General features: G+C 44.2%; 1 protein-coding gene across 1 annotated transcript in view; it reads left to right on the forward strand.

Moving 5' to 3' along the window:
- Positions 1-25,216, forward strand: part of hook1 (hook microtubule-tethering protein 1) — a 63,129-nt gene that overhangs the window by 34,769 nt on the left and 3,144 nt on the right. The window contains exons 16-20 of the mRNA XM_084307351.1: positions 186-273; positions 1,107-1,138; positions 2,211-2,293; positions 4,892-4,992; positions 6,141-6,242. Coding sequence (XP_084163477.1) covers positions 186-273; positions 1,107-1,138; positions 2,211-2,293; positions 4,892-4,992; positions 6,141-6,242 — 406 coding nt within the window. The remainder of the gene's footprint in view (positions 1-185; positions 274-1,106; positions 1,139-2,210; positions 2,294-4,891; positions 4,993-6,140; positions 6,243-25,216) is intronic.

Genomic DNA, 25,216 nt, shown 5'->3' on the forward strand with positions numbered 1-25,216 from the left:
TCTAATCAAAAGGGTATGAAATGCAAAATTTAAACGTTTATATTGGTTTTACTACTGTATATGCTATGTGAAAACTTAGAACAGTCGTATCTCTCGACCGCGCTCGATGTAGATGAAGCCTTGTTATGCCAAGCTCACGGCTCTGTGTACTGGTTTCCCTCCCGTGCGTGGCACCGTGCCTCCAGGTTGAGCAGAGAGCGGCTCAGTGAGCTGCAGCAGCAGGTGGAGGATCTTCAGAAGGCCCTACAGGGCCAGGCAGCCGAGCCTGACGACGTGAGTCCAAAACACACACGGGGAGAACCTCCAACCTGAATGCCCACAGCAGTGCTCTTTTATCAGGTCATAGACTGGAGTCGTGGAGTCGTCGGAAGGGGAAAGGGAGGTGGTAGGTTGGAGGAGGGTGGTCATGGGTAGGCAAGGTTGTGTGCTTGGGAGAACAGGTAGGTTTTGATTCAGGATTTAAAGGTGGAAGAGTCTCTGATGGTCTGAGGGAGGGTGTTCCAGAGTCTGGGTGCAGCTTGTGAGAATGCCCGGTCTCCAAATGTGTTAGTTTGGATGACGGTGAGGGAAGAGGACCGGAGGGATCGGTTGGGGCGGTAAGGGAGAAGGAGGTCAGTCAGATAGGGGGGGGGGGGGGGGGGGGCAGGCTATGGATGGCCTTGAAGGTGAGGAGTAGTCATTTGAAATGTATGTGTTCCTTAATCGGGAGCCAGTGGAGGACAGGAGTGACGACTATGCAGTTCAGCACACATCGCACACACCGCACTCACCCAGTTTCTATGATTAGAAAACCACTTTGGGGAGTGAGGTCAGTTGGAAAATTGCAAGCAAGGAGGTAAACATCTGCACCCAGTGCGGTGCCAGTTTCTAACTGAAGACGTAATGGAAAACATTTCAAAGAAAGGCAGCCTGAAGATGAGCTTTTTTCAGCGTAGACCAAAAATAATAAAATAAAGAATCAATATGATTCAGAAGACTTCAAAGCATCCACAGTGTATTGTCATGAGATTGCGTATTTCCATACAGAGTTGGCTATACTATTACTAAGAACAATGGAGGCCTGTGTGTGTAGACAAACGGTTTGACATGTGCTTATTTATTTTCAGTCTAACCTGAAGAAGAAACTTGATGCTCACATGTAAGTATGATTCTTGTCTCAGTGTTGTTGTTCAGCCAGTGACTCTAGAGATGGATATTTTTCTTACAGGTTTTCTAGTAAAGGGGGTCAAAACTATCTCAACAGTTGTGATTGGAGGATCAAGAAAAGAGGGCGGGGTTTGAGATAGGTCAGTGTTGCTGGTAGAACATTGAGTGCCACAGAACACTGAACTAACCACACACAAGCACACACGAGCACACACACGACACGCACGCTGTGCACGCTCACACACTAGCAGCCACTTTAACACGAGCGGGCACACACTCACGCCGCACACACGCACACTTATGGCCAAGAGGAAAGGCCACTTTAAATTAGTATAACAACAGGAACAGTGTATTGCACTACTAAAGCTACCTAGCATGTCCTATATGCTCTGTAAATACTATGTACAGATACCGAGATGTCACACCATGTTACCTGTTACCTGTTTATTGCACAATGTTGTTTTTTTATTGGATTCTATTATATGTTGTACCACTGTTTTTTTATTTGATTCTATTATATGTTGTACCACTGTATTGCACATCGTCGCGGGCAAGACCACCCGCATTTCATTGTATACTTGTATGCCGTGACAATTAAAACTCTTGACTTGAACATGTTTTGGCACACAGACCTCGTATAGGAGTTCAGGAGCAGTCGACCTCTAGCATTTGCATTATTGTCACCACCGATGTTCACATTGATTATCAATCTTAATAAAAAATATTTGCTTTGCTTATTTGTATTTTTAAGTATAGTTTATTTGCTTTGCTTATTTGTATTTTTAAGTACAGTTTATAGTGTAAGTGAATGGTGGTGGTGGCTGCATGTCTGGAGAGCGGCCAGTATTGGTGATGCACTCTTCATGAATATACAGATGTATGTACCGAAAACATGCAAATGTCACACTGGAGTGAAATATCAGTGTGTTAGGTAGGATTTGCCATAATTTGGAATGAGGACTAGTGCGCAATTTTATATAACCACCATCTTTGATCATATACCCGTATTCCTACTGATGGAAACGTAATGCAGCTTTAAAGCATCTGTGTTGTTTGACACCCAGGGTCCAGCTGAATGAAGCCCAGGATGAGATCATGAAGAAGAAGGAGTTACTGGAGGACCTTCAGCCTGACAACACGCAGACCAGTAAGTAGGCCTGGGAGCCAGGAGGTATAGTTGTGTTTCAAAATAAAGATAGATAAAAATACCTTGTATCAAATTGTAATTTGTACTGGAAAATTTAATAGTCACATATACTGTCAAAACTTAGACAGGTTGTGATATGATATTTTGGCCATATTGCCCTGACTTATACTTGTATGTCTCGTCTCACAATCAGCACAGCAATACACATTGCAACCACTGGGCTTGGGCTGGGCAGTATACTGAAAATGTATATACATTAGGGCTGTACCGAATGTCATTTTTTAACATTCAAAGTTTCTATTGAAGTATTCGAACGAAGCTTTGAATGTCTGTCGTCATATTTTATGACGTAATCAAAAAAGAAATTTTTTATAAAGTGATTAACACAATGTGCACCATAAACGAGTTTACTCGTTATTGGCCGCCAATCGAATAACGCCAATAACGAGTTTACTCGTTTTTATGATCGTTATTTCCTTTGTTCGCTATATCTATTCTTATTACATGGCGTTTTCACAATCGCCGAAATGCTTGCTTGTGATTGGTCAATAGCGCGCGTCAGAGGTCCGTTATCACACAATAACGGACCTCTGCCAAGCAATAATGACCGCTGTGCGCAGCTGTTCGCAATCAAGCCCACTACAACACTGTATCAGTGCTGCTCAGCATATGCACAGCTGCACTCAGTCATCAGTGCAATCAGACCACAGACCTGCCGACTGCCGATAATAATAATCACTTTATTTGGGCTGACAGAGCCACAGAACAACTGCGTTTGCATTTGATCTCGTCTTGTCGATGGTGTACAATGAATTGGGTATATTTGTTAGTAAGTTAGCCATGTAATAAGCTGGATAATGTATAGCTATACTCGATCATTGTCGCAAAATAATTGACCTTCACTGACGTTTAAAACACCTCGGTGCTGCGCCTCTGTATTTTAAACTCTGTGTCGGTCAATTATTTTGCGACAATGACCTCGTAGCTATACATTATCCCTTACATAATTCATAGCTGCAGCCTCTGGTATAGTCTTCAGACCCTGTCTGAGCTGGCAGATGGTCAACACCGCCCTCTACTGCAAGGCGGAGCTATTGCATCATTGAAAATGGGCTTGTGTCTTTTAGGAGGCGATCTGGACAGGGTTTAAATATTCAGGCGAGCCACTTCTATACAATGATGGCATCAGTAACTCCGCCCGCCCGCCTGTCATTGTGAAACGGTCGGTAGTGTGGTGCGGACCTCCACAAGCATTATTTGGAATTGCGATAAGATATTTGGATTATCTCTTTTGCATTACATCAGATACAAGGTAAGAACATCATATATGAATTTGATCGTTGAACTGACATTTATTTCTACCGCGATCAAAGCGATCTGTGTGTAGGTGTATGTGCTTATTACCGTTGGCTGCGTGGGGGTGGGGGGGGAGCGCCCCACTACGACGGTCATTTCATGTATGGACGAGGAGACATAATAGTGATAATCTAGCGTTGATTTCAGGATTATTAGATAATCAGCTGAAAAATTACAACGTGATGACTGGATTACAGTCAAATGCATTTTTCTTGCCTTTTCCTGGAATTACTGAAAAACACCCAAACCATACTCTATTCAAAACGGTATAAAACGGAAATGTACGAATGAAAAAAACAATCTGTCTCTGCAATGTTGACTAGAAGCAGCTCACTGAGACCCAACGGCGTTATTAGACCCATAGATATAATATAAGATATATTTTTATGGGGGTAGATTTCTATCAAAAATAAACAAACTCAAAAGTAGAATCCACAATCGTAAAAATTATCCACACACACACACCTCTCAATCTGTGTTTCATAAATCATAAAAACACGCTTGATCTGCTTAGATTTACGTACGGAATTCTAAAAACATGCTTGATCTGCTTAGATTTATGTACGGAATTCTAGGACACGCTTGATCAGCTTGGAGTTACGTACGGAATTTTGAGACAAATATGTCGCTGTTTTCCCTGTGTGGATTCGTGTGTGAAGCTTCTTCTTAGAGGTCTATCAAAAATAAACAAACACAAAAGTAGAATCCACAATCGTAAAAACGATCCACACACACACACACCTCTCAATCTGTGTTTCATAAATCATAAAAACACGCTTGATCTGCTTAGATTTACGTACGGAATTCTAAAAACATGCTTGATCTGCTTAGATTTACGTACGGAATTCTAGGACACGCTTGATCAGCTTGGAGTTACGATAAATGTTTTATTTCAAACATAATGAATAGACACGCATAAAACATTCAAACTAGCTTCAAACTATTTGGTACAGCCCTAATATACATTATGATATTGTATGCTCATTTTGCCCATAAAGGTGTATTGGTGTATTGTATACAGTATATAGATACTACTGTGACTCCAGCTATTGCACTGTACAGTATGTATCTAACCCCAAGCATTGAGACCGGACGAGCTGATGTGTGTATCATTATTGCCATTATGTAGATACTGTAACACCAGTTGTGCTGTATTCTGTATTAAGATTGTTATACCCCGGCCCTAGTATCACTTTATGGATACTGTAACACCAGTTATGCCATATGTATCTGTTCCCCAAGCACTGAGACTGGATGAGCTGATGGCTGCTCTGAAGAAGAAGGATGATGATATGAGGGCCATGGAGGAGAGGTACAAGATGTATCTGGAGAAGGCTCGCAATGTACGTTGACAACTGTTCTTTCTATGGCATCAAGTGCTGTGTAGTACTATGCTGTAGTCTATATTATGCTGTAGTCTATATATTATGCTGTAGTCTATATATATTATGCTGTAGTCTATATATTATGCTGTATAATCTATTATGCTGTACAGTCAATATATTTAGCTGTAGTCTATATATAATAATAATATACTTTATTTGGATAACACCTTTCATACAAGAATTGCAGCTCAAAGTGCTTCACAGTAGCAAAAATAAGCATAAAATGCAGATGCAATGCATAAAATAAGGTGCAATGCATAACATATGTATAAAATACACACTGTAAACTATGTATGACATTATGCTGTAGTCTAGTATATATTATGCTTTATAGTCTATATTAGGGCTGTCCCCGACTAAGGATTTGGATGGTCGACTAGGATTGGCCAAAATTTGCCGTTAGTCGACTATTGGTCGACTTAAAAAAATATATATATATATATTTTTTTTTTTTTTTTTTTTTGGGCTGTGGGGGTGCTTAATGTCTGAAGGAGTCGACTGAAGGCTTCTTGTCCTCTGCAAAAGCATGCAATTGGTCCACTGATGGATACATCTTGATATTTGTCTAGTCTAGTGTGTTCATTAGATGGGTGAAATCCTCTTTCAGTGCCTCTGTGCCTGTTTTCATAGGCAGTTAGCCTCTGGTATGCGTGCCATTAGCGTTAGCCACGCTTCTAGGCCTATTTTCTTTTGGAAAGAATGATTTAAATTTTATTTTATTTTTTTTATTTTATTTTTTTTCATTATATTCGACTAAGAGGTTGGCCAGTCGACTACGGCCCCTTTCGACCGATTAGTCGACTAATCGATTAATAGGGGTCAGCCCTAGTCTATATAGTATGCTGCTGTGTTGTAGTCTATATACTATGCTGTAGTCTACAGTATATGCAGTGTAGTCTATATATTATGCTGTATAGTGTGTATATGATTCAAGATGGTTGTGTAGTCTAATGTCCGTCTGTGTGCTGTCTTTGCATGATGTGAGATGTACCCTGTGTGTTGTCCTGTTAGAATGTGGATTGTTCTAAGTTCTTGTGCAGATAACCAAGTCAAATTCTGGTGCGTCCCTACATTGTTGATTAATACAGTGATTTGTGGGTTTCTAGGTGATCCGAGCCTTGGACCCAAAGCTGAACCCAGCTACTGCTGAAATACAGGCCCTGAAGAGCCAGATGTCGGACCGCGACAAGAGGATCCTCAGTCTGGAGGTAACTCTGCTGCTCATCTTCTCTGGCCTGCACTCTTTGTAATTTGTTTAAAGGCCCACTCAGTGATCCAAACGTAAACAATTGGGTAGCCCCACCACCAAAACAAAAACAAATGTCACATTTTCAATCTCTAGTTGATTGACTGAGCTCTTGATACAAGGACTAAAACAAGACCACAGGTATATATGAGCTTTAAATTGTAATTGCGATATTTTGTAGGTGTAAATCTTTTTATGTTTGTAAACCGGATCTATATTCCCATTTAAGATGGGTTAAGAATGCTTATTGTCCATCTACAAATCAAAGTATAAAGAAGAATCAAAAGAATATATGTGAATATACCCCACATTGATATGGTAAAAAATAAATCACTGATTGGGCCTTAACACTTTCAGTGCCGGCCATTAGACGCAGCCCTCTGTAGCAACGCCACCGCTAGATAGATAGGAATCCGTCACCTTGTTTGTAGAGCTATAACTATATTGTATATTATACATTTACATTTACATTTAGTCATTTAGCTGACGCTTTTATCCAAAGCGACTTACAAGTTCTGTACGACAAGCCATCAGGAAGGGCACAACTCTATCAGCTGAGCAACAATGTTCATCAAAGTGTTGAGTGCTACAGTGTAGGTTAGTTTATTAGGACAAGTGCATGACAGTACGGTTATTTAGGGTTAGATATATATATATTTTTTTTTATTCAGATAATGGTTGAAGAAGTGTGTCTTTAGTCGACGGCGAAAGATTGGACGTGATTCGGCTGTCCTAACTGGGGTGGGTAGTTCATTCCACCATTGTGGGGCAAGGACTGAGAATAGGCGACTTCTCTTTGATGACCCTGATTATAGCTATGGATACAATACATTAGCCAGTGACTTTCTTCCGGTCAAGATGCAAAAAAGAGATAATTTTCCATGCATACATTCGCAAGTTATATAGATATATAGATCGGTCTGGGGTAATTCCTGAAATGCTGAGGAATAGCCTTATAGCCATATTATACTATAACCAATGTTCCCTCTAATTTTTCTTCGGTCTGAGCAAAACACTCAAACCTACTGAGCAGACATCAGCAACTACTGAGCAACATACGTCACCTGCCGATTAACCGGTTAGTTGATAAGCGGCGGTTTGTAAAAAATCTGAGAATCTTAATTTCCCTCAATGTCTAATGTAATTTAATTTAATTTGTTTATTTGGACGGGACAATGCAAAATTAATGAACACTGTGGAGTGTAAAAATTGCCGGATTTAGCACGAGGCTAATTTCCATCCGTTGTCCCCAAACATAAAAACAGGACTCATAGAAACAGTAAGAAATGTACAAATACATAAAAACAGGACACATAAAAACAGTAAAGAAATGTACAAATACATAACAGCATGTCACATGTGTTCACATGACTGGTTGGACTTCAGCCATTTTTTTAGTTGCCCTCTAAAAGAAGCAAGGGTGGGGCTTTCCCTTATGGAAATGGGGAGACTGTTCCATGTTTGACTGCCTTTTATGGACAGGACGTTTTGGCCAAACGTGGTCAGTCTACGTTGGACCATGCAGTCACCTCTGGTGTCTGACCTGGTGCAGAGTCCAGTGTTTATTTTTTTGTAGATGAATTCCTGTACAGGAGGGGGAATGTAACGGAGGTCCGTGAGTATATCCAGTCACAGAAACAGGTGTGTTGAGAAGTGACTGTGGCAGTAAGCGGGCTGCGAGTTAAACTCACTTCCTCATAACAGGGTTAATAGACGCATAGGTACGGTACCCAGAGGTGAATTCACTTTTTTTTTTTTAAACTGTTTTTATTGTACATTTTTTCTTTTACACAAACATACATACATACAAACAACAGCACATGACAAAAATAAAAAAGACACCCTTCAATCCCCTCCCTTCCCTAATTACAACACAATTGACCTTTCCGCAGACATATTACCATAGAAACAATTATTGTTAATGCTTAATTGTTAATCGTTAAAGGGGAACTATTTTATAAATGGCCTTCCTCAGTGTCCAGTACCGTCCCCCAGCTGTGTGGATTCATGTCTACAGGTTCCACGTCTCCGACTCTCACTGTCCAAGATTCCTCAACCACCTAATAATGTGGCAGTCGGTGTGGCATTTGGCCCCAGGCCACTCAGTGGTAGGAGCCCAGCCTTAAAATGTCCCAAGATCCTGAGGTAGAACACTGCTGCTTTTCAGTACCTGATTAGAAATATAGAACCTTCAGAGGTGTTCCATAGACTCACAGGAACTGTGTAAAAGTTCCCACCCCGTGAAAGGAACGGCAAAATAGCTCTCCTTTAAATTACCTATAAGAAATCACGGAAATATCAGCACAAAAATAAAAAGAAAAAATAAACCAATATAAAAATACAATACAAGATACACTAATGAAATAACATAAAATGAATAAAAAACAAAACAAATAAAGATAAAAATAAACAACTGTCCTTCGGCTTCTCTACCTCCATCCACTTTTCTTCTTTTTTTTTCTTCCCCTAAACCTTTCTCCCATTTTCCCTTTCCTCTCCCTTACCTTTCATGTTTCCTATCCCTCTCCTTTAGATTCTTACATTTCCAGGGAGTGTATAAACGATGTCCATGTCCTTTCAAACTACTCTGTTTTTCCCTTCTGTATGTACCATAATTCCTCTAATAGTAACCCCGGCTTGTATTTGTTTCAACTGTAGCTGATACCAGGCTTGTATTAGGAGGAGGCATGTATAAGAGAGAGGCCTATATTTCTAATTTTCAAATGGACCATAATGAATAAATCAATATTTTGTGTCAGTTTGAACCCAGTAAATTGTACTGGGTTCATTTATTGAAACCAAGTACTGTATGAAATGGTCAAAAAAAGTTAAATAAAGTAAAATAGTGCAATCACAATACTTGTATAATAATAATAATAATAATAATAATAATAATAATAACTTCGTTTTATACAATTCTGAGGTAGGCTTACTCTCTTGGTAAACATTAACACCATACCATTATATGGTATTTACTGCACAGCCAGGCCAGCATATACATGAAACCCGGCTTGTATTAGGAGGCCGGCTTATAATTGCTTAGCTCAACAGCGCACCCGGTCATTAATAGAGACCCGGTTTTTAATTTAATACCGGTTACTATTAGAGGAATTACGGTATGTTAGTTTCTCCATTGCTAAGTTTTCTGACACTTCCTTTAACCACTGTTTAGCTCCTGGTCTCTGTATCTCCTTCCAGTTCAAAGCTATCACTCTATTGGCCTGTAACAAACAAAAATTTATCAATTTCCTCTTTCTAATATAAGCTGGGAACTTCTCCGGGTATAAGTGTAGTATACATAACTTAGGATCTGTCTGGATTTCTACCTCTGTCATCTCCGATATGAGTTCCAATATCTCCTTCCAATATGTCTTCTCACATTCCCACATACAGTGGTATAGGGTCCCTATCTCTACCCCACACCTAGTACATTCATCCGGTATCACAGGATATAACTTGTGTAATTTCTCTGGTGTCATATATACTCTATGTATCCACTTATATTGTAGGAGTTTACATCTGGTATTGATTGAAAGTGTCTGTGACATCTCACATGCTTGTTCCCAGTCCTCTTCTGCTATTTCTACCCCCATGTCCCTCTCCCATGCCCGCAAACTGCTCAAAGAGCTCTCATCCGATCCTGATAACAACACATCATAAAACTTGGATAATTGACCTCTTCCCACCATATTGTTCCTCGTAAGTCTTTCTATTATGGATGTGGGTGGTTCCTCTGTGCCCCCGTTCTTTGAGACTACGTAGCTCCTGATTTGAAAGTATTTAAATCTATGTGATCTTGGGATTTCAAATGTGCTTACTATCTGTTTGAAGGTCATCAATTCTCCCTCTAAGTATACGTTTTTTATCTTACCCAAACCTCTTTCTGCCCAATTTTTGAATCCCCCATCATTCCTTCCCGGTTTAAATTCCTCATTCCCCCAGATTGGTGTATACCCCGATAACTTATCTCTTCTACCTAAGTGTAAGTGCGCCTTGTGCCAGATCCTTACTGTATTCTGGAGGAACGGGTTCTTTGTATTTTTTATCAACAAGTTACTCTGTCGTGAATATATATATGCGTCTAGTGTTATCTTTGTCTCTTCTTTTTCTATCTCCATCCAAGCCGGTATATCTGCATGTTGAAAGTAGAACATTGCTGTCCTGAGCTGTGCCGCCCAGTAATAAAGCCTCATATCTGGAAGTCTAAGCCCTCCTCTGTCATACGGGAGGTAAAGGAGTGTCAGTCTCAACCTGGGTTTTTTATTGTTCCATATGAAACGCGTGAACATCGTTTTCAATCTCCGAAAGAAAGTTTCCGGTAAGGGCATTGGGATTGACTGGAATAGGTAAAGGAATTTAGGCAATATAGTCATTTTAATAATATTCACTCTGCCTATCATTGATATTGGTAATTTGCTCCATCTTTCAAGGCTATTTTCTACATCTGTCATTATTGGATCGTAATTACTTTGTATTAAGTCTTTAATCTCCGGGGTTATCTTTATCCCCAAATACGTAAACCCCTTGGGGGAGCTCGCAAACTGCACGTGCACCGGCGCTTTTTCCCTTTCTCTTTTATTAAGTAACATAAGTGCGCTTTTATTTTGATTCGTTTTATATCCTGAAAATACTCCAAATTTCTCTAGTATTTCGTTCGCATTTCTAATTGAGGTATCCAATTTCGTTAAGTATAGTATTGGCGATGCTCCATTCCCCATATTCTCATCCCTGTGACTCCCGGGTCCTGCCTAATCGTCATCGCTAATGGTTCGATTGCGAATAAAAATTGCAACGGAGAAATCGGACATCCCTGTCTGGTAGATCTCTGTAGTTTAAACGGTGTCGATATTTGGTTGTTTGTAGTTATTTCGACCATTGGGTCTGTGTATAGAATCCTGATCCATTTTATATATCCTTCCCCAAACCCGAACCTTTTAAGTGTTTCAAACAGATATCCCCACTCAATCCTGTCAAATGCCTTTTCGGCGTCTAATGACAGAACTGCATGGTCTTTTTCATTTTTCTTAGTGTGAAGAACATTTAGTAATCTCCTAATGTTATGAAATCCCTGTCTTCCCAATACAAATCCGTTCTGGTAATTTTTGATCAGATGTGGAATCGACTTCTCTATGCGTCTAGCTAGCGCCTTACATAAAGTCTTCGTATCACAGGACATGAGGGACACAGGACGATATGAAGTTGTGTCTGAGGGTGGCTTTCCCGGTTTCTTAAGTACCGAAATCATCGCCGATCTTAAGGATGGAGGCAAAGTCCCCTCCTCATATGCTTCATTGAACATTTCCAGTAGGTGGGGTAGCAGTTTCCCTGCGAATCTCTTGTATATTTCTGTTGGTATCCCATCTGCGCCCGCCACCTTCCCGCTATTCATAACCGTAAGCGCCTCGTTTAATTCTTCTATTGTTAGCTCTTGCTCAAACTGTTTCTGTTCCTCCTCCGTTATTTTTGGGAATTCTAACTTGTCCAGGAATTCATTTTGTTGTTCTGTGTCTTTTGGGTATTCTGATTTATATAATTTGTCATAATATTCTTTAAAGGTGTTATTTATTTCTATTGGGTCATTCGTTTCCACCCCATTCCCCAATTTGATCGTATTTATCATCCTTTCCGTTTGTGCCTTTCTAATTCTCCATGCCAGTATCTTGCCTGCTTTTTCCCCTTGGTTGTAGTATGATTGTTTTAGCCACTGTAAGTCCGATGTTATCTTTGTAGTGGATAGATGCTTGTACTGGGCCTTTAATACCCGTAGTTCTCTCTGTTTTGCTGGGTCTTCTCCCCTATATAGCTGTTCTTCCACTTCTTTTTTGTTTGTTCTCTAGTTCCAGGACCTTGAACACCGGGGCCCCCCAGGGCTGTGTTCTCTCTCCTCTGCTCTACTGTCTATACACTAATGACTGTGCCTCCCACTCTGATTCTGTTCGATTTTTTAAATATGCGGATGACACAACAGTAGTGGGACTAATTAAGAACGGGGATGAATCGGCCTATAGAGCTGAAGTCGATAGCTTTGCTGTATGGTGCAAGGAGAACGACCTGCTTTTGAACATCTCCAAGACAAAGGAAATTATAGTTGACTTCCGGCGCGGGGAGGCAGTCCACCCTCCTCTGTACATAAACGGCCAGCAGGTGGAGAGGGTGGACAGCTTCAAATTCCTCGGCATCACCATATGTGATACCGTACTTTTCGCACTATAAGCCACACCTGACTATAAGCTGCAGCAGCTAAATTGAATGATGTGTACATATATAAGCCGCACTGGACTATAAGCCGCATGTGTTTTAATGTTTAATTACCATATGAAAGGAGTGGAGCCTGCGGCTTAATTTGACTCAACACAGGAAACCTCACCCGGCCCGGACACGGAAAGGATTGACAGATTGATGGCTCTTTCTCCATTCTGTGAATGGTGGTGCATGGCCGTTCTTATATTGAGCTTTAAGTTCCCAGTAAATAAGGGAACAGATAAATAACATTTCAATGCAGTAAAAAAAGCAATATTTCGATTTTCGGGTTTTGTCCACATATAAGCCGCACCGTTATATAAGCCGCAGGGTCAAAAAATGGGGGGAAAAGCAGCGGCTTATAGTCCGAAAAGTACGGTAATTTAAAATGGGAAGTTAACACCAGCCTCATAATTAGCAAAGCCCACCAGAGGCTCCACTCCCTGCGCCAGCTTAAAAAGTTTGGCGTGTCCAGGGAGGCGATGCTCAGTTTTTATAGAGCCACTGTAGAGAGTGTCCTTACCTTCTCATTGACTGTGTGGTACGGAAACACCACCGTCCATGATAGGGGACATTTAGAACGTACTGTACGCACAGCGTCAAAAATCATCGGCTGTGAGCTCCCCTCTGTGGCCTCCATTTATGCCACACAAATCCGGCGGAAAGGGGAAAAGGTGATCAGGGACCCTGTGGCCTCCATTTATGCCACACAAATCCGGCGGAAAGGGGAAAAGGTGACCAGGGACCCTTCTCACCCTGCTTACGACCTCTTTAACCCCCTTCCCTCTGGCAGAAGACTCCAAAGTCTCAGGTGCAGGACATCCCGTTTTAAAAACAGTACATATCCCGAGGCTGTCCGTCACCTGAACTCGAGTACAAATGTACAGGCACTTTGCACAACAAGGGCTAGCACCAGCCAACATGCACTTTAAGGCAATATGCACTTTAAAACTGGTACACTGAGGAATTTATTTTAGGTATTGTAGCATTTTTTCTTTTTAATTGTTTGTGTAAAACTCTTTATTGTGGGGATTGTACTCTTGTGTTTTTATATTGTATTCTTGTGTTTTTATATTGTACTCTTGTGTTTTTATATTGTATTCTTGTGTTTTTATATTGTATGTTTTTAACATTGTCTGTACTGTAGGGCGGCTACGTGGTGTAGTGGGCAAGGCACTCGCCACAAAATTCTGGAGACGCTGGGCTCGTCAGTTCGAGCCCAGCGCTCCACATTTGCTTTCAGTTTAGCTGGTCGTTCATACTAATACACATTGGCCGTATTAGGGGGTGGGAAACTGATGGGTGGGGATCAAGCGTTGTGGACAGCGACTCCTACAGGTCGGTTGGTGCGCCTGCGCAGTAGAATCAGGAAGTGTCGGGGGCAGCGTGAGCCTCCCACGTGTTACTCCTCACCACTGAGAGATCGAGCTGCGCAGGTGAAAAGATGCGACTGCTGTTACCTCAAGTACCGGAGGGGACTTGTGCTATGTATGACTTAGTCCACATTGCAGCCGGCTTGTGGGAGGCAAGAAACAGCGTTCGTGACAGGGGAGGGTTGAATTGGATGATACGAAATTGGGATGGGAGAAAATATAGAAAATGGGAGAAAAAGTGGATAAAAAAAAACATTGTCTGTACTGTACGTGGCACCAAGACAAATCCCAATCAACAGTGTTGAAATGGCAATAAAGTTTCTATCTATTTATCTATTTTACCCGTCTTTCTATGTCCTCCATTTGCTTATAGTGTTCCTTAGATTTATGTTTAGTATAGCTTATCATCTCTCCCCTTATATACGCCTTAAATGCCTCCCATCTCATCGTTGCACTTGTCTGGTCTGTATTTATGGAGTATATGTCTATTTTTTCATCTATAAAAGTCATACATTTCGGGTTGTTGAGCCACTTGGTTTGGAGTCTGAATCTAGGGGGTGCCTTCGCTATTTCCGACATGTTCATAGTTAACGTCATCGGAGAATGGTCAGACAGTAATCTACTGTCATATTCACTTCCTGTAAATTTAGATATCAAGCTTGTCGAAACAACTAGAGAACGATGGCCTACTTAGTAATTTTGAAGCGCACGAATATTCCCTCTTGCCTGGGTTTAGTTTTCTCCATATCTCAACCAAATCGAGGTCTCTCATAAACGTATCTATCACTTTCCTTGTTCTTCCGTGGGAGGTATCCACTCCCCCTGATTTATCTAATTCCGGCCTCCTCACGCAGTTAAAGTCTCCCCCCATGATGAACTGGCCTGTGAGACATGCCATTTTCATAAACAGTTCTTGAAAAAACAGCGGGTCATCATTGTTTGGTCCATATATATTTACTAGGTTCACCTGCGTGGAGACTATAGTACCGCTTAATATTATAAATCTCCTTCCCGGGTCTACAATTTTATTTCTTAAAGTAAATGGTATCGACTTGTCTATTACTCCTCTAGCTTGTGAGTTGAATGGTGCCGAGTATACCTGTCCCTTCCATCTATTCTCAACCCTCTTGAGATCTTCCCCAGTGCTGTGTTTCCTGTAGATAAAAATCGTTTTATCTTCCCTAGAATCTGTTTTAGCTTAATAATGTGGCTCATCCCCCTCACGTTCCAGTTCATATATTTTATTTCGTTCCTACTCATCCTTATGTCCTATGTTTCCCATTCTCTTCTTGCCCTCCTCCCCCCTCTCTCCTCTATGTTTTGTGATGTGGTGATCCAGCCGAAGTGTCCTGTAATAATAAATAAAAAAAGAGAAAAAACACAAGTACCCCCAAACCCCACATATAAAGCTAACGTCCCCCCCTATTGGGCACGGACCTCTGACCCTCCTCTTTTCCGACTTCCTACAGGTCCTTTCCTGCTTCCTTTTGACAGCCCTTTCCTGCCGCTCTTCCCTCCTAGTATGCTCTAACCACATGCTCCCTTTTTCTCATTTCTGCTATTTAAAGTCCAACTTGACTAAACTATCTTCAACTTGATCCTGTATCCCTACCCCCCCCCCCCCCCCCCCTTCCTCCTCTCGTAACCATCTCGAGGAACCCTCTATTTCAGCCTCTAAACTCCTGGATCTCTATCACCTTAAAACATTGAAACATTGAAACAAAACCAAATCCGCCACCAACCGGGCATCGACCATATCCAATACCTGTTAAGAAAGGGGATATGACCTACGGAAACCTCTAAGCTATACCCTTTACCCGTTAAGAAGGGGGGTATCTTTTGTAGAGTTAAATCAGAACTTGCTGCACCTTTATGTATTATACCCTTCCCCTTCCTCCCCAAATCCTAACTATCCACTCCTCCTCACGCCTATGTTGGGTCCTTGACCTCTCTGTAGTGTTCCTATATAACTATCCCGTTTACCTGTCGGTGTGTGTCCAGTACCTATACTGAACGGTAGAGGTCGCCAGACCTTATACCCTATACATTTTTCCCTCTCTATTAGTTTCCCCTATCTAAACCAAAAATTGCAGTGCCTTTATGAAATATACATTTTCCCTTCCTTCCCCATTCCTAGCTAACCACTCCTCCTTCTGTCTATGTTTGGCCCTTGGTCTCTCCATAGTGCCCTTAACTAACTATAACTACTTAACTATAACTGCACATTCCACATATTTAAAAATTGAAATTTCCCTTTTCCATATTATATACCATTCTCTCCTCCCCCCCCCCCCCCCCCCCCCCCCCCCCTTCCCACTTTTAAGTTGGGTCCTTGAACCTCTTATTCCTACATAAAGCCCCTATATATATCTTATATTCATATCAATTATCCGGCAAGAAGGGGGGCCTGCCATATATATACAAGCCTTTTCCCTTGCATTTCAAGAATGGGGGTATTTCTCCTAGAGAATTCAATCAGAAATTACAATCCATAGTGTCTCTGTACCTGTACAGCCTATATATTGAACCATTGAAATTGCCCGATTTTATAGATTATTTCCCTTCCCCTCCCTTCTATATACCATTGTTAGCTACCCGTGTCATCCACCTGTGGCGGTCTCTCCTGTTGCTCTTCTTCTGGTCCTTTCCCTGCAAGTGTCTGTCTCAGTCGCGTTGGGTCTGTCCCCACCGTCATACCACAGGCTCGTCGTGCTTGTTCCGGAGTATCACACAAAGTAGTTCTTCCTTCCCACGTCACCTTCAGAATGGCTCCTCTCACAAAGCCTGTCTGTCCTTTCCCCTGAAAGCAGTAGTCTCTCACTTCCCTGTATTCCTCCCGCTTCTTGACCAGGGACGGGGCGAGGTCTTGGTATATCCTCACTTGTAATCCTTCGTGTGTCAAAACTCGCTTCTTTTTTGCGATGTCTAGCATGGCTTCTTTGTCCCGTTGGTTGGTGAATACCACTATGAGTGGCCTCCTCCCGGTTCCGTTTTCACCTCTCTTTTTCCTTCTCGCGGGAGCCCCTCTGTACGCCGCTTCCAGCCTGGGATTTTTAGTGAAGACTCCTACCCCCGCTAGCCCCCCGAGTATCTTTGAGTAGTATTCTGTCATTGTTCCTCTCGGTCCTTTCGGGTCTTGTTCCTCTGGTATGCCGATCACTCTCAGATTCGTCCGTTTAGCATAGTTGATCATATTTTCCATATTCTCTCCCATCTCCTTACTGTCAGTTTGGAGCCTCTGGCACTCCCTCTCCCAACGATCCTGGTCCGTAGCTCTGCTATCCAACGAGGCCTCTCTTTCCGTGTATCGTCTCTCCTGTTCCTTCATCCTCGCTTCTAGGTTAGCCACGGTAGCTTCACATGCCTCCATCTTTCCATCCACCCGTCTTTTATCTTTCTTTCCCAACTTGCCAATAAAGTTTTGTTTTGTTTCTCCAGCTTTTCCTCCAACCGTGCAAATTCCCCCATTAACTGCTGGTCCCTCCTTTCCGCTTCTTCCTTCAACAGTGCGCGCATGGCCTCCATTGTTTGTTGGTTTCTCTTCTCGGCTTCTTCTGACAAGAGCTCTCTCAATAGCGAGCGCATGTTTTCCATTGTCATAGCCGTCTTTCCTTCTCTCTCTCCAGTCTCCACACCCGCTGCTATCTCTTCCTTGCGTATCTCTTTGCCAGCGCTTATTTCAGCCCTACTAGCCATCTGTGTCCTGGTGTCTACCGCCGTTAGCTTCTTGCTAATCGCTCCTAGGCCCAAAGCCTCCGGTACATGGGTCTGTCTGTGCCTAGTGGAGCGCCTATTTATCTCCGACTCTCCATCGCCTTTTCCTTCCGACTCTAGAGTTTTCCATTTCATTTTCTCAATAGAGTAGTCTTGAAACTGTTTTCCCCTTCGCTTTTCTCTGGGGGTATTCGGATTTAAGCCGTGTTTTCAGATAGTTTAGTCAATTATCACCGGGAGCATGTGGTGTGAGTTGTCTACTGCACGGCCACCATCTTGAAGTCCCCGGTGAATTCACTTCTTAGTGCAGCGGTCTGTCGAGTTCGACTCTCCCTCGGGACATCAGCATGAGTTGGCGGCGGCGATGTGAGTCGTGTCACTAAGTTTTGTCTTTTTAGGAGGCTGACTCGTCATTATTTTATTAAGTGAATTATCATGCAACTTCAAGGGTGATCATATTGTGATTTTTTTTTAAAAGACGACACTCTGCCTTCAGCCTCAAGATACTTAATGATACTCGAAGTTTACTCAAAGATGCCTTATCATTTTAATATATTTAAAGTATGCCTCCTCTGTATGGATATACAATTATTGTTTATATTATTTTATATAACAAAATAATATCTCTCTATAATGAAGGTTATCCTATAACCCTAGTTATATGAATATGGCGAGCGCTCTGCTCTATTGGAACTGTCCCTTTAATCATATGCTATCATGAAAACGTTCAACCACGTGCACTCACCTACACCTGCCTGACCACGCCCACATCCGCTCACATATAAGCGGGGTCATGGCCATACTACCAGCTCCTTCCCCAGTCTTTCACCGCCGAAACGGAAGACACATGGGGTCCTCAGTGAGTCAGAGCAGAGCGCTCGCCATATTCATATAACTAGGGTTATAGGATAACCTTCATTATATTTCATATGGCTTTACGCTCTGCTCTATTGGAACACAAGAGCGGAGCAGAGCGGAGAGCCCGACAGATGTACCCGCTGAGATCCCTTACAACAATCAGAATACCGGGGAGGATCCGGGCCCCCCTTAGTGAGGGACGGGAGGGAGACCGGACCCGACTGTGCGAAGAGGGAACAGTACCTCAATGCACAGGGTGAGCAGACCGCGGGACTCACCTTTGTTTAGAAGGGCCTGTGACTACTCGGTTGCGCATACCGCACACCACCAGGGAACGGACGTGAAGCAAAAAACCCACGTCACACCCACGTCACAGCCCCCAACATCGCGGGGTCGGAGTAAAAAAAAAACGACCTCGTGGCAAGGCCGTAGCAGCGGGGCACGGAGGAGGCCCCAGCCCCAGGCCACATCCCGGGGGCCAGGACCCCCCGAAAAGGCGCCTGGCGAGGTCAATGAGGCAGCGGCATCGAGACCCCACCAGACGGTCACTGGTGACACCACCCCCCCCATCGCCAGCATACTGGACAGGGCCTACAATAGGTGAAGGCCCTTCTCCACCTGGCACGCCGCTCGAAGCGCTCCAAGGAGGCTTCCCCCCCACAATGTCGTGGGGCCAGCTGGCGCACCGGGGAGACAACCCTCCAAGGAGGTTGATCCCTCAATCCAGGCCGACAGGTCTTAACAAGAGCAGAACTCGACCTGCGCCCGGAGCACTGCGGACTAGGCAGGCGCCTAAGGGGCTAACTGTAAGAACAGTATACCGGTATGCCGTGCACCATGTCACAATCTCATGGGGTCACGAACCTCGTGGAGTCGGAGTTAGCCAACTCCGCCAGCGAACAGATTCCACCACGAACCCTGACCCTGCCAATTTAGTAATCCCGCAGGGTCGAGGTTCAGAGAGAGTTTGACACAATTGGCAGACGTCATGAAACATGCGGGGGCATACTCTCGGGCAGCCGGGGTCAGACTCGGGCTCAACCGGAGAGTCGACTCCGGGAAGACAATCACCCCCCTATGTTTATTAACAGAAAATGGTTGCTCCCTTAACCCATTAAGAAACCCCGGAAACATAACTGTGCGTATACACAGGCTATACAATGCAGTTCAAGGCGTTTCAGGTTTAAAAAGGGTTAACCCAGGCCAACAGGTCAACGAGGGCAAGGCCCGGCCTGGGCCTGGAGGACCGGGACCTACACAGGGATGCATAGAGGAGTTGACAGAAGCAGCCTCCCCGACAGCCCCCTCCCATCCCCGGTTTAGCAGGGAGGGAGGGGTGAAACAAATGGAGAAGGACCAACCCACCTAACATTGTGCAAAAGGGTACAACATAGTATGGACCAATGCACACCACTGTTAAGGGCAACTCATAGTGGCATCTATATGACACACACATTCATGACATCAACCCCTGTGACGTCCGGCCCGCCCTGGCATTTTCCCCCCGGAAAAGCTCAGGGTCCTTCGCGGTACCAGAACTTGTCTGCGCCCCGGCGGACAACGGGTTAAACTGATCCGGCACGGCACTGCCCCCAGTCCTAAGAGGGGGGTAGGTACGCGTGTCGATCAAAAACATCACAGGGGCCGCCACTAAGACGGTCAGTACGCGAACGCACCGCTCCCGGTGGCCCACCTAACGGCCGTGAAACCCCCCTGCCAATGTTCGATCTACTCTGTCATCTCCCCCCGGAGATGTACGCGAGTCCTCGAGTCTAACCTAGTGCACTGGCGCTCGGTAGAGATACAAAAATACTTCCCAGCCGACCGCATAAAAAACTGTTTTTATGATGTTGGGCAACCAAGGCGCGCCGGTCCCAAAAAGCGGATTCAATCATTGAAAAACACCCTGGGCCAGCGCTGATCGGCGTCGTAAGACCAAACGCTGCTTTCTTTTATGAAACGGCGTGTATGCTCGTAAAGAACCCGAGAACAGTGACAGCGAATTTCTAACAAGAAAGAGCCCCACAATGTTCCCCCTCGCTGTCTGGGACGAGCAGCAGGAAGCCGGTACTAGAGACACAAACACGGGCTCTTATACGACGAGCCTGGGAATAAAAACCCGCCAATTCTGCTCTTTATGTAAGAGGGGAAGACAGCGGTTTTCCCAGAGACACCTCAACGTGAGTGAAACAATTGAAAAAGGTTCATGTAACAGATTGGACTAAGTAGACAAAACGGTCCAATATACACTACTGTTAGAGAGCAGAGCAGAAGGACCAACAGTCTCGACTGCATCGCATCATCTATCCTTTACAATGACAGCGGTCTGTAGCACAGGCCCTGTAACTCACGGACATGTCTCTTGGCCAATAAGAAAACGTGCCTGTGACGTCTTCAATGGCCGGGGAAATCCCGTGTCCCACTATCCTAATTTGGTGTGGGAGACAGGGAAATCCCCCCCCCTCCCTGTGACGAGAGAGAACACCTTCGTCAGGGAGACTGATGGGTAGAAAGGCACAACCTCTCGGCCAATCAGTTTCGTAAAGGATATAACTATATCCGGGGGGGGGGGGGGGGGGCGTTATTTGTCCACCCCCCTCAACAACATCACCCCTGATATGACGCAATAAAAAAGGCAGAGCCGTGACACCAGTTGTATAGTGCGCTAAAATGAAAGCACATACACCTGTAGTGTAATAGCTTCACATCCTACACGCCAACCACAGCCGATAACCTTGTTTGTGTAAAAAACTGGTTTTATCCACGGCTCTGGCTTATGTGCGGAAAACTTGCCACTCGCTATTTTTTATCTTTACCCTCAAGCAAAGAAAAAATACCAGACTGAAGAGAGGGACTCAAAAAGTCCTTGGTTTACATGCTACATATGTATAACTCTGTAAGCTAACAGTAGCACACCAGTTGCGGACTCAAATGCTACATTTGATCCGAAAACGTATTTACATGATGTGAGGGCAGAAGGGATAAATGTCACGTGCGTAGCAGCTGGCCCGGAGGGACGGTGCTGGGGAGCCGTCTGGCCCCGTCGTTCCCTACCGTTCCCCCCGGGCGCAGGATGACTGGCGCCATCCTCTCCCCGTCCACGAGGCTTCTTGCTGGGAGGGCCAGCAGTGGCGGTGGCGACGGCTAGAGTCCTGCTCCGGCGTCGTCTCCACGTCACGCCTCCGGTCGCGGTGGTGTCGGGCCGGGGGAAGTGGGGTTGTAGGATTGACCGCTGCTCCTCCATGTCCCTGCAGGCTGACACCATCTCCTGCATCGCAGAGCCGAAGAGCCCAGCGTCGGAGAGGGGCCATGAGGAGGGGGATCCTCCGGTGGTCCGTCAGCGCCGCCTGCTCAAGCCAGAGGTGGCGCTGGATGAGAGTGGCCAGGGCACGTTGCTTCCCTGCAGCTATTGCCTGTAGCTGCGAGAGATGCAGGATGGCTCCTGTCGTCTGGAGGTACTTCTGGTGGTCATCCAGTACCACTCCGCCCGCCATCAGCCCCGACATGAAGCGTGCTAGCTGCGCGATGTTGGACGTCGCAGCTAGGCTCTGGGTCGAGGCGATGTAGACCTGGTCACTCCAGACAGCCAACTGCTTAGCCGACTTCCCCTTGGGAATATGCCATCAGACTATCAAGCCGTGGCACCCCCTCCTTTAACCCCTGGACCAAGCCCACCACCCGCGTGAAAGGCACGTAGGTGGGGGTGAGGCCGATGATGCGGGGGATTACCTGTCCCCGCGACACGTAGGCCTCCATTGAAGGGAAGAACGGGCAGACAACGCTCGCCTCCCTCACAGGACGGCGTTGCCAGAGATTACCTATCATGTCATCGGGAACAGGTGCCAGCAGTGGCGTCGGCAGCGGCACCCCGTTAGCACGGGCCGCTGCCGTCATGAGCTCGGGGAACAAAGCACGCAACTCCCTTTGCGTACTTTCGGATCCACCACTAGAGGGCCATCCTCGGACATGTCCGTGGCAAGGTTGTTTTGGCTTTTATTCCATTTGAATAACTACTCGATGTCACCGAGCAGCACTGCAGAAGTACCCTACTCTTTGAATTCGAAAAAGTGCATTACCGGCCAGATCCTCTTAGGGGCGCTATCTCGATAATGCAGTGTTCCCTGTGGCAGAAGTTGTCTTGTTTTTTCTGGATCTCCAATGTAGTTTTCTGCTAACCTGAAGCTATGCCTATAGCATGTAGCACGGAATACGTTTTGGGACGCGGATTTCAGTGTGCAGTAAAGGAATATATGATCAGCCAATGGACATATTGATCTACCAGATGGCGATCGATAACTGGGAAATCCTTTGGGGGATCCAACCGGCCCACGGTAAGATCTTTTTCACGTAAATTACACGCAGATCAGGCCTTGTTATGATAGCCATCCACCCGATCAGCGAATGTAGCTACTGAAGCTAACACGGTTATTGGTAATCAATAATCAGAAACGACGTCCCCCGCCTCCCCCCCTTTCATGCATTCATGGTGGACCGTCATACCGATCATATGCAGTTTGATTTTTAACTGTAGCTTCTCTATAGCTGAAATACCATTGGATTTAATGTTAGTAGCTTAGCGCCCTGTATCTCGCCTTCCAGGAAATATACCAGCCGAAATCCCATATAACGCTTATATTCAAGATGCTATAAAATGAGAACTTATTGATGAAAAAATTGTTTCTTTAAGCCATTTTGAAGGGACGGTTTATGGTGTCAATTGACAATGAGAATGGACAGATAGCAATACTATAAAGTATAGATTTAGCTCTACAAACAGCCTCACGGACTATGCAAGTCTGTTTTAGAAATGCTGGCTGTCTAGAGTGATATTAGACGGATCCAAATGGCCGGGAATGTGTTAACTAACACTAACTACTACAGCACTGATCTGAAGAAGGTGCACTGCAGCACGGACTTCCAGGTGGTGAAAGTAGGGAAGGAGCTGGTAGTAGGGCCATGCCCCCGTTTATATGTGAGCGGATGTAGGCGTGGTCAGGCAGGTGTAGGTGAGTGCACGTGGTTGAACGTTTTCATGATAGCATATGATTAAAGGGACAGTTCCAATAGAGCAGAGCGTAAAGCCATATGAAATATAACCAAAGTTACTCAACATGCTGTATTATGCCTAAAGTAATCTATCTGACAAATCTCAAGAAAATAACTAAATCAACCTATGACAAAATAATATATATTTTCATGTCTTACTGGACAAAATAAATAACAAGAAAAACATGAAGTAACATTCTAAATAATACCTCTTCTGTATTAGAAAATCCAGCTTTAAAAAATATATCTTTGTATCTTTTCAATGTAATGTAAATTAGAAAACAGTAACCTCACAAAGATACTAATTTAAAAGTGCACTATGCAGTTTTGGATTTCTTTACATTTGCATAACTTGCAATTCGTATACAAAACTAATTTATTATACACATAATCCTTAGAATGATTGTATCATAAGCATCTTATAAACCAAAACATCATTTTGAGGCATCTTTCTCTCTCTATATAACTGCATACTTCAATCAATTCGGTCAACTTTGCCATCAAACTCTCGCCTCACACAGCTTTATTTGTAATGTTTTTCTGTGTCCATGTGAGCTTTGAGATCGCCAGCACCTTTATTAGACACAGAAACATATGGTCAAGCTTTGCACGCGTTGCACTCCGTTTCCAATTAGTCTTGACCGGGACGGTAAATTGGGAATTTTCTCTGCAGTTCATCTGTAATGTACATTTTCGCTTTGGCATTGTGAGCAGAATCAATGCTGGTTGGATCTGTCCGCTTCCTCCTCTGTTGTGTGTGTGAGCACAGTAGCGACACCCACAAAGCACTGAAAGCGGGCTTCTCTAGGTAACGTCACACGCAACAGGGTTATTCGGTGCAACGCGCCAGTCAATTTAACTACATGCTTATTTTACATAAACGTTTCTGTGCGCAACAGATTTCAGATGTGCGCGGGAGTGTTTTGCCATGTGCGCGCACAGGCGCACGTTAGAGGGAACATTGGCAGTATCTGGGTTCCTGGGTTCCATCCTAGAGGCTGTACCTGGCAGTACCTGGGTTCCATCCTAGAGGCTAATCTTTCCTGTGACAAAATGGCATCCAATGTAATAAAAAAAGTCAACCAACGAACTCGATTCTTGTACCGGATCTCCTCTCTGGTAAACAAGAATACCGTGAAGACTCTAGCAGGAGCACTCATTCAAGGGTACTACGACTATGCTTGCACCTCATGGTACCAAAGCACCTCAAAGGCACTAAAAAAACAAATTACAAACATCTCAAAACAAGCTAGTCAGACTACTGCTTGACCTGACTCCTAGAACCCACCTCACCCCTGCCCACTTTGACAACCTAGGATGGCTTAGAGTAGACGACAGAGTAGAGTACAGCAACTTGCAATGGGCCTGGTCTACAAGATACACTACGCGACCAAGGTACCCATGTACATGTCAAAATACTTCCCAAAGGTAGTGAATACCACGATTACAACACCAGAGGGAGCTCCACAAATCATGTTAAACCCAGATTCGGCTCAAACAAGGGACTAAACACGTTTCGCAATTATGCCACATCAATGTGGAACGCCCTACCCAAAGCTGTAAAGGAATGTGAATCACTACCCACTTTCAAAAACACTCTCAAAAAACACCTACGGGAGACTGCAATTCGAAACTGGCCCCTACAAATGTCCTAACCCAGTTGTACAGTAAATGACCTAGCATGGCTTTGTCAGTATTCCAGTGT

Source organism: Notolepis coatsorum, assembly GCF_963971535.1.
Source record: "Notolepis coatsorum genome assembly, chromosome: 2".
Lineage (NCBI taxonomy): Eukaryota > Metazoa > Chordata > Actinopteri > Aulopiformes > Paralepididae > Notolepis > Notolepis coatsorum.